The sequence below is a fragment of the Haliotis rubra genome, unplaced genomic scaffold (genome assembly GCF_003918875.1).
Source record: "Haliotis rubra isolate DU_JTF1 unplaced genomic scaffold, ASM391887v1 Scf583, whole genome shotgun sequence".
NCBI lineage: Eukaryota > Metazoa > Mollusca > Gastropoda > Lepetellida > Haliotidae > Haliotis > Haliotis rubra.
The window spans coordinates 69298-87833 of record NW_025767283.1 but is presented as its reverse complement, the minus strand read 5'-3'; the positions used below and the strand labels follow the sequence as shown (position 1 = coordinate 87833).

At 36.0% G+C, this 18536-nt stretch overlaps 1 protein-coding gene across 1 annotated transcript in view; it reads left to right on the top strand.

Moving 5' to 3' along the window:
• Positions 1-10521: 10521 nt before the first annotated feature.
• LOC124254796 overlaps positions 10522-18536 on the top strand; it is a 45702-nt gene continuing 37687 nt past the window's right edge. Inside the window, exon 1 of the mRNA XM_046688646.1 lies at positions 10522-10584. Coding sequence (XP_046544602.1) covers positions 10533-10584 — 52 coding nt within the window. The 5' untranslated portion in view covers positions 10522-10532. The remainder of the gene's footprint in view (positions 10585-18536) is intronic.

Below are 18536 nucleotides of genomic sequence, written 5' to 3'. Positions count from 1 at the left end.
GGGTAGCCGCTGTCGCCAAGCAGATGACAACTTACAGGTAACATGTTCCCCTCAAACATCCGACATAACCCGCTTGTTGTCAAGATGCGGGAGTCATGTGTTGAGCCAGGCCAACGTGCTACGATGTCAATGATCCGGTCGTCGCTGTCAATCACTATCTGTGTATTAATACTGTGGTAGTGATGCCTGTTAATGAATTCATTCTCATTCACGGATGGGGCCTGAATTTGAATGTGAGTGCCATCAATGACGCCTACTACACCGGGGAAGTTGGCAATGTGATAAAATCGACGCTGGTGTCGTCTTATATCTTGGGCTTGCGTGGGAAAGGTGACAAATCTACGGACCATACGCTGACTTGTGAGTGATCGAAGCGTTTGTTCGATGACTCTTGAGATGGTGGGTTGGCTCAGTCCATGGTCATCGCCATTGCACATCTGAAATTTGCCAGTGGCAAGATAACGCAAAGTGACGAGCACTTTGGTAACTCAGGACACTGCACAACTCCGATGCGTTACGGGACTTAGTTCGTGTTCCAGTAAATCACAGATGTAAACAATACTGTTTCTGTCAAATCTGTACCTTTGTAACAGCTCATTATCATCTAATGTATGCAGAACTTCTCTTCTTTCATTAAATATTCTTGGAATACGTGTGGCAGCCATTTTGTTTCACATGACTTAAGTCAAAAAGAGTTGATTTAAGCCTACTAAGGTGAGTCTTAATAGTTAAGTAAAAAAATGACAAAACATAAGTCTAAGTCTGTTGATACATATGACTTAAGTTTTACCACAAAACTTAAGTCGAAAAAACGAGAAATCTAAGTTTTTTAACTGACTTAAGTTTCTTTAACCCCCTGGCTGCCGAGTTTTTTTTTCAGGCGCACATTTTCATACGCTTTGAAAAGTGAACGTTGTGCGAGAATTGCGCTCGCGTGGTCCTGGATCTACGTACGGCTATACAATTACACAGAAATGTAGAATATTAAATTTCCTATCCGTTAGTATAAATATAAGTGCAACTACCTCCTAGGTTTGAGAAATAGACCGTGCTAAATGTTGTCAAATTTTTTGTTATGCGTTAAGAAACAGTACATTTCTCCGCTTTTTATTGCGCACCGATAAAAGCACTGTGCTACGATTTTTTTAATTTGGCATCTTTACGGAAAGTGTGAGCGAAGAAAATACAGCCAGGTATCTGAACGACATAAGTGTATATGAATTGGGTTTATGTGCTTATGCATAACATAATACGCTCAACATTAAAAATGACTCGCAATAAATGTCAAAAATGGATTTTCTTCTACGACGTCAAACGACGACAGGGAGGTCATACACGTATAATGATAAGGGGGCATAACTCCGTTATGCTTAACACTAGGTCAATGTAACTCAGATCACATGGAGAGTATTTGTTGTGGACACGGACGCTATATTTTCGTTATTTTGTGTTCACGGTGAACCAAACTATTCCAATTCAAAGTTCCTCAATGTGAGCGGATACGCTTTGGTAGTTTCACAATTTATAAGAAAAGATGACAACGTAGTACATGTGAAAGCACGTCATAACGATTTGGATGGCCCTATCCGATATATAAGTTAGTTCTTAGATTCCCATCATGTCCTGTTTGTGTAGATGTATTTTGACTAATTTTGCATCGTTATTACCAGAGTACTAGCCATATCTTTAAATGTAATGAAATTGCTGAAAATAATACACCATTTTAGTTGACGTCATTGCTTGTTTTATGCATTTTGCGACGTCGGAAAAAGACATCATTGGTATGCTGATTAGTACATATCTCACCTAATTTCCATTAATTGTGTGAAAGGTCTCGGCTTCTATGTCAGAATTTAACACTCTTTAGACAAAACATAAAATGACTGATTTTTCGGTTTAAATAGTGTCCTGAATATATCAACAATTAGACAGTTTGACTGTGTATCTGTTTGTGAGCAACACGGGGACATGTTTGGCATCAATTTAACGTAAATGAAAAATAACATTTCACAACACCCGAATATTTTGTTTAGGATAAGAATTTTCTTTGTTTATGATTATGTAGCTATTTCTCTTCATAAGTATGCAATGGAAGATGCAAAAAAATAGCTTTATATATGGAACTAGTACGTACTATATATTAGAATATGGATGTCAGATTTGTCCAAATTAAGACATGACATGGTTTATATATTTTTAAACAATTTTCTTACAAATATAGTTAGAGTTTGATATCCTGTCATCACAATATTTTTAAATCGAATATGAATTGATTATATTATCGAAAACAATGATAGCGAATCATAAAACGTTTCCGACAAACGCGCACCTGGCCAATCAATTTACATCATTGTTTTCTCTATAAAACGACACAAAAAAGTGCAAAGAACTAGACAATTCCTTTAAATATGGGTGCATATACATTTCATAACATATATAAATCATGTTCATTAAATATTATCAGTTTTACTTATAAGGTTGAATTAAATCGCCGTTCATTAACCTGTTCATGTGAAACTGCAATATTAGTTCAAATGCATTGAATATTGTACATCATAGGAACTAAAAGCAGTTGCAGTTATGGCTACGTTTGATCTTCTAACACTTGTGTAAAGGTTTAGAATATGGTGTACTGCACTAAATGTGTGAATTTCTAATGTAAATAATATTCAAACAATCAAAAACTTTCAAAGAATAAAACACCGTAAACCCTATATGCACGTATGATATGATATTGAACAAGGCTAAATGTAGATACTGAAGTCAGTTTCATGAAAAAGTGTCTGAACTTTCTACAAAATATACATCATAATACTGACAGTGTAATCGGATCGATTAGGCGATTGTGTTTACTCTTGTTCAACCGACCTTCACCTCAAAGAAATTGCCTAATATGTACAACAATGTTGACGTATGACATCACTACCGATGACCTATTTCTTACAAAATGGCGGCTTTGCTGACAAGGATACACAGGATTTTTGGAGGACCCTTCCATTGATTCAGGGATCGTTTGTACATAAATATGAGATGTAAGTAATCAGAATGATTCTGACTATCTGTGTATTGTTATATGTTTTTATCATTTTTAATGTAAGTAAGAGAAGAAGCCAAAAATGCTGATGATTACAGTTGTCGTTCTGCGTGATTTTGCATCAGTCATGGCGTCACGCTGCACGGAAACTTTGACAATTTCTTATGAATTATCAAATCATTGCATTGTATCTATTTATAATTTCCTATTTCTTGCTACGATACTCTTTCCATGCATATTCCAAAGGTATTGAGCCATTGCAAGCAATGAATAGACGGATGAATGTTGGAAAAGTTCAGAAAATGCTACACAGTGTAAAACAGGTTTTTGTCTTTGTTTACATTTCGAACCAGCGCAGTCTTTCGAGCACAGCGTTCGTTTTCACACCCAATATGTTTCGTCTCATTTTATCTAGACAGTTGGCATTGGTGAAAAAGACCAGTTGCAGTTTGATTCTAAAATGTATGGGGAATTCATTGATGCATTTTTCGAAGCTGAATATGAAATATACGTGATGTAATAGGCGTCTCAATACCGGCCTTCGCGAAACGTGATTTTGTAAACACTATCCAATATGGCGGAAAGCGCTCTACGGCGTTCGTGTAAGTCACAAGTGCATTTTCAAAAACATCCAACCGATTTTAGATTCATCGGCAACGTTTCAGAATTATCATTAGCGATTTCATTTAAAACTGATATCAGTGATCATGAATGTGTTATTTTTTAAATTCAGTACTCCCAGTAATTATCCGATTTTCACATTTCAAAACATAAAGCAAATAACGCTGTGAATCGCGATTTAGTACTGTGTCCAAAATGGCGACATTTTCGATGAAACCTATTTTGAAAGGTCATTTCCAGCACTTGAGCTTTGTCTAAAATAATAGTGGATGTTATCAAGAAACAGGAAATTTCCCGCTGAATTCGAAACTGTGAAGTGTATTTGTGTGCGTGGGATATATTGATTTTTATTGGACTTTAAATTGAGGGTTGAAGGGGAAGGACATATATGTCCCTGTGGCATCAAGGGGGGTTAATGACTTAAGTTGTTTGATAAATACGGCCCCTGAATAAGACTAGAGCTAGCGGCATGGTTAGAATTGGCGGGAGTACGAAATGCCTGTGAGGAAGACGTTTGAGGCAAATTCGACTTGTTAATTAAAGCCAAAATTGCACAAAAATGAGCAGACAATTTATCTGCTGCGTTTTCCTGAAAATTAGTATCGGGAGTGCTATTTGGAACAACATTATCCGGTTCGTGCACCGGGAGAAGGAGTGAAGACTCAACCTGAACCCGAGGAACAGTAGACAGGGGTCTATGAAAAGATTCTGTGCTTCGTAACTCACCCGACGCATTTGTTGTTGAAGCCTTCGTCGAAGAATAGGTTGTTTTCCTGACTTTTCCCCCGTTCCTCACCAACCTGTGATTTGTTGCCGCTCTTCGCTTGGGAGGCATACCGAGTGTGTAGTCGCAAATTCGTAGTATTCCAAACAATAACGCCAAGAATCCACACGCTTGAACAATATCAAAGTGAAACTTCACACTAACTGCTCGACGTGAAAGCGGAAATATAACTTTTTTTGCAAGCGAAAATATAACAATGCAGGATACAAAGAGGATAGACTAACTGTGTGAATCTAAAAAATCAACGGATGAACAAAAGATGACGTAATCAGAAGTAGACACATGACGTCATTGGAATTAACATAACTGGAAGTGACGTAAGCAAACATAAAAGAGCGGGAAGAATGAACTGAAAGTAAGTGTGAATGGCTTCAATAAACGCATTGAGTGTTAAGCACTGAATGAGATTATAATAGTGTGAGCAGTGGATATCGTTACTGTGGCTTGACAGATGGATTATTTCCCTAATAAATGTTGATATGTCAGTGGTAATGATAATTAAAATACATTAATCTATTAAACATCATTCAATTGACTTAAGTTTTACGCCTATTAATTTTCACAGACGTCATTGTCACTTTGAATGGAATAGACCATTCTTAATGAGGCCTCATGAATATTCATATCTGTACCAAAACGAGGCTAAATGGGGCAAGGACACAATCGCATAATGGCGACAAAACTCAATGTATACTTCCTGGTTTCAAATTTCCCTTGAACGGTACATTACGAAACTGTCCAGTACTTCAGGGAAATCGCAGAGAAATGGGAAAGGGCTACACAAATGTTTCTGTAGCATATCCACGGATTGAAGGGTGAATAATTACTGTACATCACGACACATCACGATAAGTCATATGACCTAGATATCTAGGTTACGTTTACCATGTTGCGCAGCATTTATGAAGGGAAGCTACTCTAAAGTCACAGTAGTGGAAATATTACCAAGGGAAGTCAATTACGTTTACTTTATCAACATATGAACAAAGCAAAAGACGTAATTCCTGACCTGGATTCAAATCATCCACTTCCACATGGGAGTAGTGTTGTTAATTCTTGAGCTGGATAATCGAGATTATAAGTAATATGTAGATCAAGATAGCTCTCCTCGAGTGGATCTGGACGAAACAAATTTTTTGTATTATTCATGTGATGAAATTATTTGTTTGGTATTTTTTCTGTTTAAAATGTTTTGTCCTATCGACTCTGTTTTATAGATATAGGGTATTTATTCACGCATTTATTTTCAGTTGTACAGGACTAGTGGTGATAGGGATGTGCGCGTAGCTACATGTTACAATCGCAGAGGAAAAACGAATCGCCACATCATCATGTAGAAACTATTCAATCAACATGAGTGGGACCAGAGACCATATCTATTATATGGTCTCTGGTGGGACACAATGTGCAAGACAAAACTGGATGATTTTTTTCAAGTTCTTTCTTGACTGATTTGGAGGTGAATAATTAATTTACCTAAATTGACCTGCATGGGGAATATTTGAACTAATTTTCAATACTGTGTTACTATACCATAAAATTGATTTATTGTAGATCAGGTGTACTTATTCTGTACCACTGTAACTGAAGACATTTTTAAGGAGAAAATATTATCAGATTAACATAACAGGATTCACACTACAGCAAACAATTAACCCAAATAAATAACGAACACCTGGAGTGCAGTTAATAAAAAAATATTTTGAAATGGTGTCTTAAAAGTCCAATAACAATAAACACATTCACAATAGCTTCCAACTGTAATACTAATGAATAACGATAAAATTTTCAGAGGATGCAAATTGAAAATATATTGGGTGCAATATTTATGTTGAGAGAAGTATCCTTTTAGATTAGTCTGACATGAATGGCAACAATTACAGCTGGATCAATTCATAATTTATGATAGTTTTCTCCCCTTACACATTATCATAATCTCTTACCTATGAATGATTGTTTTTTTTCTGATTCCCAACTAACTCTTTTCAAACAGGATGAATACATTCTTTTTCATCAATTATTAATTAAACAGCAGCAAATGAGTTACATCTACAACTATGCCATTATGAAAGACCTTTCTATTATTCAGTTAAATCCATCAATGTGTATGTATTACAGCTGTCTCTTTTTTCATCCATCATTTACACAACACAAAAGCACCAAACAATTTCATTTACATTCATGTCTGTCAATTTTTGTGCTGTTTGGGCAAGGTACTTCACAAAACCTGGGAAGATATTCAACAAATGAAAAAGTTCCAGCTAATCAGTGCCAATGTTTGAAATGATGGAATACTGTAAAATGTTCAATCAATTTTTATCATCATACATGAATTTACAAACTCCAAACTTTTCAAGTTCAAGTTTTCTGTTCAATTTTTCTATTTTGTCAACCTTTTCCTTGAGTTGCCTCCCCTGTTCATGTAAGTTTTGCTGGAGTTGTTCTATGTAGGACTGGGGTCAGTGGCTGCTGTATCACTCTCTGATTCACTGTAATATAAGCATTGTAAAGCATAACTATTATCTCTTCGACCACACAAACAATAAATATATCTCTGGAATTACAAATATACATCAAGGAATAGTTGCTAACATCATTTCATATTTTAGACAGTATGGGCAATCAATATTTTTATATGTAAATAACATAGCATATAGGTCAAAGTTCAGTTGTATTAAATTCTTTAAAACCATGTCAGTTGGCAAAATGAACTTAATACGATCTGACATTCTTACTGTATCTGAGATGGTGACTGTGGTAGATTCCTTATGGGAGGTTCCTGAGCTGGTGACATGCTCTCTGACTCTTAATTAGCAGCATCTGAAATGGATATTTAAACACTAAATATATTTCAGTTGGTGTAATTAGATTGTCCAGTAATATGTCCTGTATCCCTGAAGTAATGGTCAGTATCCAGTAATTTTGAAAGTAGATACATATTTAAGATTTTTTTAACAGCATGTGTATGTCCTGCATATACAAATGTATATGTACTTGAAATGTTACTTTGATTTGCAGCCAATCTAATTTCACGGATACAGAATATTTGCAAATAAACCTCCCTTGCCATCATGACAAGAGTGTCTGCACATATCCATATGCTTAATTTTTTTTTAATATATTGGACCGTTCATAATTTAAGACTAGGGGGATGATGATGACTTTAGGTGCGGTGTTTGTGGGGGTTGGGGTGTCTCCCAGTTTGTTTTGGGAGGCAGGGGAGGGTCAATTGTGTACATATGAACTGGGGGGATCACTGATTTTGAACATGACAATGTGTGGGGGCTGGGGTGGGTGGGTTTGAATGTGTCTGTGTGTGTGTGTGACATTCACATTGTACATGTGCCCCTGATATTAAAACCTTGCATAGTGAACAGTTTGTACATTACACGGCAGATCTAGACTATGCCATGTGCCGTAATTATTTTGTACTTACTATGAATCATTTTCCAGGATCTCTCCTCATTTTCGTCAACCACTGCCTTCTTCTGATCTTATTCTTGGGAATAAGGTGAAAAGATACCGTAAAATCCTTACAGGCATCACTCCAATGCAAAGGCACACAGCAGTAATCTTTCCTTTTCGAGGTCGCCATTTTCAAGGTTGGGTCAACCTATTTAAGCCTCGCTTTCGATTTGACCTCGAGGTCATGCATATTGGCTAAGAATGGTCTATATATAGGTAAACCATTGTTCTGTCCGCTGTGTGGCCAATACCAGGTCTTATTATATAAAATAATAATTTCCCCACACCATATTTCAGGCTATGTCAATGGGAACTTCGGAGAAATTCCTTGGGCATTAACATAAAGCTGCTTTTAATATATAAACCTTATCATACTAACCAGAGACTGGACGGCGTTCTTCTTCACCTTAAAATTGAAACGATAGGTTGAGGCTATATCAAGCAAGGCGTGATTGTTAGAAAATATGAAACATTACAACGCTACTACAAATAGGTACCTTCTTTGTATGACATACTAATTTATTAACAAGGTTCGTTGTATTATGGACCTATCATAGTTATCAATACTTTATTAAATATTTGGAAATTTGCAGTGGTATTATTGAAATTTAACACAATTGTTTTTTACTAGTTCATGTTTGGCAAGGGTAATGAAAGGAACTTCTTACTATCATTTTTGTATCTCTTTAGTCAACGTGTTAAAGAATATGCTCATCAGAACTGATATTATTTTCAGAGTGATTCTCTCACATTATATAATTCGAATAAGTCTTTACTTAACTGTGAAAAATATTTGTTAAACATTAGTTCCCATGAGCACAGACACGTATTAACTGTATTTAGAAGTGGATATCTGAGTAAGGCAAATGTCTTTAGTAATCATTCCTTCATTTGTATACACTGTAATGTAATGCTGAATGAAAATTATGGATTGTATGATTGTGTATGTTTTGTTACAGAGAGAGAGGGTAGGAGAGAGAGAGAGGTGGGAGAGAGAGGGTAGGAGAGAGAGAGAGAGAGAGAGGGTAAGAGAGAGAGAGAGAGACAGAGAGAGAGAGAGAGAGAGAGAGACAGAGAACGAGAGACAGAGAGAGAGAGAAAGAGAGAACGAGAGAGAGAGAGAGACAGAGAGAGAGACAGAGAGACAGAGAGAGAGAGAGAGAGAGAGAGAGATTACCACCGATTCGAAAAACAACAACCTAATAACTATGACCTGTGTGATCCAACTAAGAAAGATATATAACCTGTGTTACACTCACTACGCTAACACCCACGAAATGCTCTCAGTCTCAACTAAATAAGTAGTCATATAAGACAGACACATTACAGAAGCAGCTCTCTGCATTCCTATTCACATAAAAAAACGAGGTAAAAATATTAACATATGTCAGATCAATAAATATCCGCATTGTTTCTAATTTTGAAAGAATTAACATGCTACCGTAGCTATTTTCATTGAGTCAGTCAGTGTCACGTGATAGTTTAAAAATATATGACCTCCATCTACATCTACACATCATGTTTGGCGTATCACCATGTGAAGGTATATATTTATATGGCCCCTGTCTACATAAACATATCATGTTTCGTAAATCGTCATGTGAAGGTATATATTTATATGGCCCCTGTCTATATAAACATATCATGTATTGTATATCGCCATGTGAAGGTATATATTTATATGGCCCCTGTCTACATAAACATATCATGTTTCGTGAATCGTCATGTGAAGGTATATATTTATATGGCCCCTGTCTATATAAACATATCATGTATTGTATATCGCCATGTGAAGGTATATATTTATATGGACCCTGTCTATATTTATAAACATATCATGTATTCTATATCGCCATGTGAAGGTATATATTTATATGGCCCCTGTCTACATAAACACATCATGTTTCGTAAATCATAATGTGAAGGTACATATTTATATGGCCCCTGTCTATATAAACATATCATGTATTGTATATCGCCATGTGAAGGTATATATATACAAATTTGTTGATATTTGATAGTTGAAAACGGGCGTATAGTCATCAAACATAAAATGACATTTCTATTTAGCTCAGCTACAAGCCATTATTATAAATGGACAGGGTAAAAGTCAAACCTGTTGCCATGGAAACAGGAAACAATTTCATTTTGAAACTAAGCCATTCTATCAAAGTTATTTAATTAGATGTTTAGGCTCGTCAAAAATACAAGAGTTAAGAAATATGTACATTATATTGAATGGACGGTGCAAGATGTGACGAATCGTCACATTTTTCTGGCCTGTCTCAGAGGTACTATGCTGGCTACCCGCATGGAACTCTGGGTAGGAGATTGGGGTACGAGACGCCATCCGGCTTGCCGGAATGACCCGAGTAGTTACGAATGGTAAACTTCCGTCTGACAGAAATGCGATATCGGCCAATAAGCGGTCAAAACGGCCTAATAAGGCCAAATAAAGGGGCTTTAAGAAGGTGAGATATATAGTTGTAAAACGAAAACGAATACTTTCGTGGCTGAGTATATCCATGTCAAGCGAGAAATCAGCGATCTAGAGGTTTCATGCATCGATCGCCTGTCGTATATCCAATGGCATGCATCTATCGCCTGTGGAGTGTGATTTACGCTAAAATGTCTCTCAAATGGATACTCTGGCTATCAAAGGTGAATCAGCACATGTCATGTAAGTATGGAATAACGTTTAATTTGTGTAGTATAGCCGCTGACGTAGCCGAGAGCCGCGATGCGGTCCTATACAGTCAAGACATGACCTAGCCGAGAGCCGCGATGCGGTCCTATACAGTCAAGACATGACCCTGCACCACGGCCGATCCTTTTCAGATTCTAGTGGCCGTCCGTCAGTCCGTCCGTACGAAACAGGGAATGTATTCTATCCACTTCTCCACCATAACCGCTCTGTGGAATTCAATGAACTTATACATGGGCTTTCTTGGGACTCTAATGGTGTGCATCTCATATTTTGTTTTTTTATTTTCTTGGTTTTTTTTGTAAGTTTAGAGACGTTTGAACTTAGGTACATTTTGCTGAATTTCTCTATGATGATAGTGTAATACGGGATGAAGTCTATCCACTTCTCCACAAAAACTGCTCAGCAGAATTAAGGGAACTTCTACATGTCTTTTGTAGGGACTCTAAAGGTGTGCATTTCATAATTTTTTATGCAATTTCTTACTTTTGTCACTTTTACAGATGTTTGAACTTAATTGTTGAATTTTGTTCTATTCAGCCAGTGTTCGTTCCATCCAACAGGGGGTGTACGTTATCCACTTCTCCTCAAAAAATACTTTATGGAATTCTTTTAGATTACACATGTGCTTTATAGGGACACTAAAGGCGTGCATCTCATATTTTGATTTTGTATTTTATTTATTTATTTTTCCAATTTTAATGCCGTTTGAACTTAAATCAATTTTGTTGAATTTCTCTGTTTTGTTGTTACTCTTTCTAACCATTACAAATGCTGCTCAACAGATTGATTGTGGTTAGTCTTTCATTGGAACTCTTAAAGAACACCAAATTTATTTTTTAAACCAACTTGTGGTTAATTAATACCAAATTTATTCTTTAAAAACTTGTGGTTAATTAATAAATTAAAAGTGGCCAAAAATTAAGCTTCCTTCCCTCGCCAACCAAAAACCACAGACAGGTTACGTAACTCTGCCCCAGAGCACTGCAGTGACGCCATATGAGGAACGATTTTCAGTTAGTTGTATAGAAAATGTGTAGCACGCCATCATTTTGATGATTTCTCGACATCAACGGCGACATGCCGAATCGCTGCTTTGTCGTCAATTGCTCCTAGGGTCGGGCGATGGTGTCCCCATGCACAGATTTCCACAGGACCCCGCAGTTCGCGTGCTAAATGGGTTATGTTTGTGAGTGCTGGCGAAGCGCAGGGAAGCCTGAAACGATATCTTACTTGTGTTCAGATCGCTTCACGGAAGTTAAAGAATCAAAACTACTTACTAGTTGTAGTAAAATATGCATATGATTGATGACCATAAAGATTTTCTATGACACAACTTGTAACATAACGATTTCTTCCTCGGAAGTGAGGTTGTGGTCGAAGTAACAATAATATTGTAAGTAGTATTATATTGACACCCACCTCGCTGCCACGAGAGAAATTGTTATGATATATTATATGTCATGCAAAATCCTATTGGCCATCAATAAAATACATATTTTACTACCAGTAGAAAGTAGTTTTGATTTTGTAACTCGGTGAAAACAAACCTAAATACCATTTATCCTCAGACTGGCGGATGTTCCCGAAAGGGCGCCGCCATTTTTAAAAATAAAAAAATCTGTTAGAATTAATGAGATTATAGTTTGTTTTCATCAAGTTAGAAAATCAAGACTACTTTCTACTCGTTGTTAAATATGTATTGGAATCATAACCAAACGGATTTTGCATGACACAACTTATAACATAACGATTTCTTCCACGGAAGCCGCAGGTGGGGTCAAGTCACAATACTGCGCGATAAATTTCTTGCTACATTCCCATGGTTAATGTCCACTCACCAGTATGTAGATACTAGTCAATGTGCGTCTTTATATTTGGTCTTATAATCCTAATTAGTTTATTATCACACTTGTATGCATTTTGAAACTAAATAAAAAGCAGACGATCTGCTGATACTTATAGTGAATTTATAACAGAACTGTAATATCTAGACATTTTATAGTTTGCCAATGTGAATCATAATTCGCACACACACCCTAGTGCATGTTGTCTGTCTCATTACACTTCACGGCGAAAACAATGATTCTGTTGAATGCTACGACAAATGAATAAAACAAAATGCAAATATTAAAATTAAAACAGATTAAAGTTATAGGAACAATATCAGGTCCATTACCTTGTTCGAGGAATGTATCCATCAATATCCACAAAACTGTTCCAAATGATGTGTCTTTTAACAGTTTAATATACGAAAAAGTGATAAATCTTTTCAGGTATTGGTGTATAGTCTCATTGGTCACCCAAGATAGCACACCTGGCAACTAATTGCATAATGTCCGCCTTTCTTTAAAACAGTAATTTAGTTAGCCAATAATGGGCAATCAATCAATGTATTGCCGGGTTAATCCTTTGAAAGAAGGACGTTGTTTTTACGCAGACACCCACACGACAGAGTGTATTCAGTATAGATTAGTAAATCTACATACATAAACACTACCTTTGACAATTCCGCTGTGTAAGATAAAAGTAATTAATCAATCAGCGTGTTATCGGTTAATCCTTTGATCGATGTTTATAATGTTGAATATTTACTCCAGACACAAGAAATGCCAAATGGGAACCTTTGTCGGTAATCTAAGTGTGTTACCACTAATTATACCTGTTATAAATTCATTAACTGACCATCAAGTGAATGATGACAAATAACATGTGTAGGTTTATACCACCTAACACGGGTTACAACGAGGGAGTATTAATTGCTGTATTGCATGTGAAAACTTATGGGCCGACACTGTTTTGAGAATACAAACAGATTTTTACATGACATGATTAAATATCGAGGTAAAACAACACAGAAATGGGATCAATTTGGATCAGTCATTATACAAATAGGGCCTAACGACACCAATCGATTTTGACAGAATCGCCTATGAAAACAAGTTGTAACTCGAAACTAGGCAAAGCAGGAGACAAAATTAAATGACAGTAGATTGTGAGAACATATAGCTTTCATTTTCCACAACAATTGTCACGATTTCAGGTTTATACAAGCCTGTAAACACGATAATTTACCCCCTAAAATGTAGATGAATTCTGCATCGGCTCTCAAAGCTATTCCTCATATGACGTCACAGAGGCGCCCTCCTGATTGGTTGAAATTTCGTTCATGGGTGAGAATTGTGCACTGTTGTCAAAAGGTCGATTTAAGTCAATTAAAGGTCGAAATGAATTAAAGGTCATTTAAATGAGTAGTTTTAATGACGGGTTTCATTTATAACGATGCCAGTTAGTGATTTATGTATTTGTACCCTCTAGGGTTTATGTGTACCAATTTTAATGCTGTTTAACTCTTTCAACACCAGTCAACCAGAGGCATTTACTGCCATGACACCGAGTTCCCAGAGACTCTGAGGTCATAGATGAAGCCTATGTTTATGAAGGAAATTATAAGCTTGTAAAACGTTATTGCTACTACATCCCATACACCATTTAAAAGATCTAATCCTACTGTTGAAAAATATGAAGTTTATTTTTTAATATTATTCAAATAATACAACTACAACTTAAATAAAATAATTTTTGAATGAAAATGCAAGCTTACATTTATAACGTCCAGATAAACCATGAAAGAAGCAAAAACTGTGGCGATTTTTTTCCATTTGTGACATGTCATAACATCCCCGTGCCTTTTTCTTTTATATTTTCATTTTTACGTCATCAGAAAATTATTATAAAAAGATTTCTTAAATAATATGTATGGTCGCCTATTTCCCGATATCTGTGGCTTTCCGCTCGGTAACATGACATAACAACGGAAAATACCTCCATTTTCGAAGCTTCGTATGAATAACATGGGAGGCGAATCGTTTGATGTCGGGTATCGTTCTAAAGCTCTGAACATCAACAACATCACTGAACCCTTGCCGAGAGTATTTTCAGAGTTGTAAGAAGCGATTTTATTGGATAAAAATTGGTTTCTAATGACGCTTTTTCGCTACAGTCTGCTGTAAGAGTCGTGATTGGTCAAAATCAGACACGTGACCTAAGGCAGCCAATCATATTACGGCAATGGATACCGTCCTCGTAAACGAAAACTTTTAGATTTAGGCGAAAGGTTTGGGTAATATAATGCTATTTTGAACATATTAAGCAAGAAATCGCTACCTATATGTAAATTATGGAACTTATTGGACGTATCGTGCTAGGTTATGGCCTGTGACAAAAATGCTTCATGCATATATTTTTGCATTAAACATCGTGTCCGAGCGTGAAAATTGAGGCGGCGAGAGCCGAGATGTCACTTGTCAATGACTTGACTTACATTACATGATCGCACAAAAAGATGGAAATAGTAATTTTATGTGTAACGTTTGACAACTTTTATGAATGTTGTTGTTGATTTTATTCATTAGTTTATTCAATTTATTTAATGATTTCCTCGAAACATCGTTACTTTGCTCTTTGACAATGTTATTGTGGACCCACTGCCGAAGCATGTGTCCGAGAATCGTTGTTTTCATTGCGAAAAATAGTTTATAATTTTAATTCAGCTGATAATATATGATAAATTGAAATTTAATAAGTGCTTTCAGACATTGTGAAATGTGATAGATTTAATATATGAATCATAAGTCAGGTAGGTTCCTAAAATTATGTCTCATTTTGACGTGACTACTGCCTGGCCGCTTAATCGGCCTCCGGTGTCTGGGGACTCATAACGTTGTGGCCGCTTAAGCGGCCTGCGGTGTTGAATGGGTTAAATATATTTCCTGTGGGTTTTTGACTGAAAAGTCGATATCAATGTACTCCCAGATAATTTCCCTATACATACACGTAACTGTCATATTTTGGTGATCATACATTTAGATATTAATGGGCCTGAAACCCGTTGAGTTCTTGTTTCAACGATAGCAAGCTGACATTTTATCATGTTGTGCGCATGCGCCAAATTTCTATAGTCCGTATGGGAGGACGTTCTTCATTAGCGGTAGGCAATACTCTCTCTCACCTCCCGTTTCCTGCGCTCGTGATTTGGGTGAATCACACTTAATGTATATTATATTTATCTGCTTTTTGTCATAATTTACAGATTTTCCTTGCAGAGAGGATTCCATTCATATCTCTACAAAAAGATATGTCCATGGGATCTAGCAGATTTATTAATGTACAACGTAGTGCACAGAAGACTTAACTCCCTGGAAGCAGAGGTTTATTTTCTCTGAAGTTCTGAAAAATGAACGTTGAGCGAGAATTGCGTTAGTGATGCACTGCTTCTAGCTACGGCTATAACACAGATATGTATCTGTATTAAAATTTCTTATCCGATGATGTAAATTTGAATCACAAATACACAGGCGATTTGGAAAGTAGACTTTGTTAAAGGTTGTCCGCAATTTTATTATGCGTTGAAAAGCAGTAAATGTCTCCGTTTACAACGTGATGATTTCTTTATTTGGAATCTTTAATGAAACTTTGTGCGAATAAAATACTTCGTGATATCTGAACGACATAACAATATATGAAATTGATTTGTATGCTTATGTATAACTTTCTACGTTTTATGTGAAAAATGGCTTGTTGACGAAAGTTGATTTTCCTCTGACGTCAAGCGACAACAGAGAGGACACATACGCCATCGCATCTGAAAGGGCACGACGCACACACACACACACAAACATATATATACGATGAGCCAATCTGTTTCAATACAAAAATCCACATTGTAACCGGATACGTTTTGGTAGTATCACAAATTATAATGAATTAGGAAATCGCTCATGAGAAAGAAGGTAATAGCTAAATGGATGGTGCTATCTACCTAGAAATTAGTTCTTAGATTCCCAAACTCTCTTGATTTTGGAGATGTATTTTGACTAACGTTTCATCATTATTAACAGAGATCGAGCCTTATTTTCAAATGTAATGAAATTACTGAAAATAAGACACCACATTAGTTGCATGTAGTACATATTTGGCAACGCCGGAGAAAGATAACATCTGTATGTTGTTTAGTATATATCTCACCTAATTTCCGTTCCAGGTAATCTGATGGAGATGAAGTTAGTGTGTATTGTTTTACGCCACTTTTAGCAATATTCCAGCAATATCACGGCGAAGGACACCAGAAATGGAGGGAGTGATAAATGAATTGTTTTAGTCCGCGATATGGCTAAAATATTGCCGGTGTGACTATAATCTCAACTCACTCGCTCACCATTTGAATAATGTCCTGGATAGATAAACAATTGGATAGTTTACTATGTATCTTACTGTGTACAACGCGAGCACCTGTTTCGCGAAAATCAAATGTAATATTTATGCTCGAATATTATGCCCGGATCTGGCTTCTGATTGTTCATTATCATGTTGCTATTTTCTTCATAATAATACAAAGAAAGGTGAACTTAAAAATACCCTTTTGGTACGGAACTGTCAGAGGGATGCTTGCGATTGGTCAAAAGGAGGACATGTCATGGGTTTTTTTACGTTTTTTTTGTACAGTTCTTGCAGAAATAAAGTGAACAGTTTAATATCATGTCATGGGATTATTGGCAATATATTATATATATAGTGATTACGTCGTGTATATTATAAGCAAGAGTCATCAGAATATGACATATCCCCCCGGCCCCCACATATTTGAAAGAACAAATCATCTGACAGTTACTTAAAGTCCAGCTTTATTTTTTTTAAGACTAAGTCCAAATCGTTTCCTTGGAAATCATGAGTAACATAAATGCCAAAAAGTGTAAATGGCAAAAGGCACCATTTCAAAATTTGCCTAATATATCTGCCAAGTTCATTTGAAAGATACTGAATGCTTTTCAAGTTGTGCTCCGGAAATGAAGCTCACCCCTCCCTTTTGGGACTAAGTACGAATCGTTTCCATAGAAACCGAGAAAATAATAAATCACAAAATTCTGCAAATAGCAAAAGGCACCACTTAAGGTTCTGTTTGTTATATCTACCAAGTTTTGTTGAAACATAATGAACGGTTCTTGAGTTATGCTCCGGAAACAAAATGAATACGGCGTCGACTATATCCCCCCACATTATATGCCGGGGGGGGATAAAAACAAAACGAGTACATCGTTAAACGTTTGTGACAAACGTACACCTAGTGAATCATTAAACGCCTTTGTCAATAAATAGATATAATACAAATTTCATAACCAGGATAATTCCTAATAAATATGTGTGTATATACATTTAAAAATATATTAATAACTTTCCTAAAGTGAAACATTCTGTTGTACTAATATATCCTCTAAAGTATTTTTCTTTGAGAACATACAGATCTTATCAAATCTATAAAAGATCTATGGAAAGAATCTCAGATTCTGTACCATTGGATAGCATATTGAAAGAACCATTCGATCCTTGTAACCTCAGAACTTTATACATGGAGGGAAAAGTATGCAGATTAATCTATGCTGCAGTGTAAAGGATATTGCCTTAAAGGAAAACATAGTCAATAACAATGGCAAAATGATATTTATACATAAATATCGAAATATAATTGGATGGAAAACTATTTACCGTTAAGAACAACGTATAAGACAAAGTTAAGATAATTCCAACACCATACTGTTCATAGAATGCTGAAACAGATAAAAACATGTTCCAATATAAAATTGTAGCATATTCTCTGTATTCTTTCTGCAATGCTGAAACTGAAAATGTCATTCATTTGTTATTTGAATGTACACAGGTAAAACTATTGAGCTACAACCTTATAAAATAGATAGAAAATAAATCCGGTACTAAACTAAATGTAGAATAGAATCACCTCATTTTTGGATTTCAAGAAAAATGTAATGACGTCTGAATTTGATATACCTTGCAACAAACATTACGTCTACTCAAAAAATTATCTCCATAATACTACCGAGCTAAAACACACCTCCTGAAATCTATATCATTCA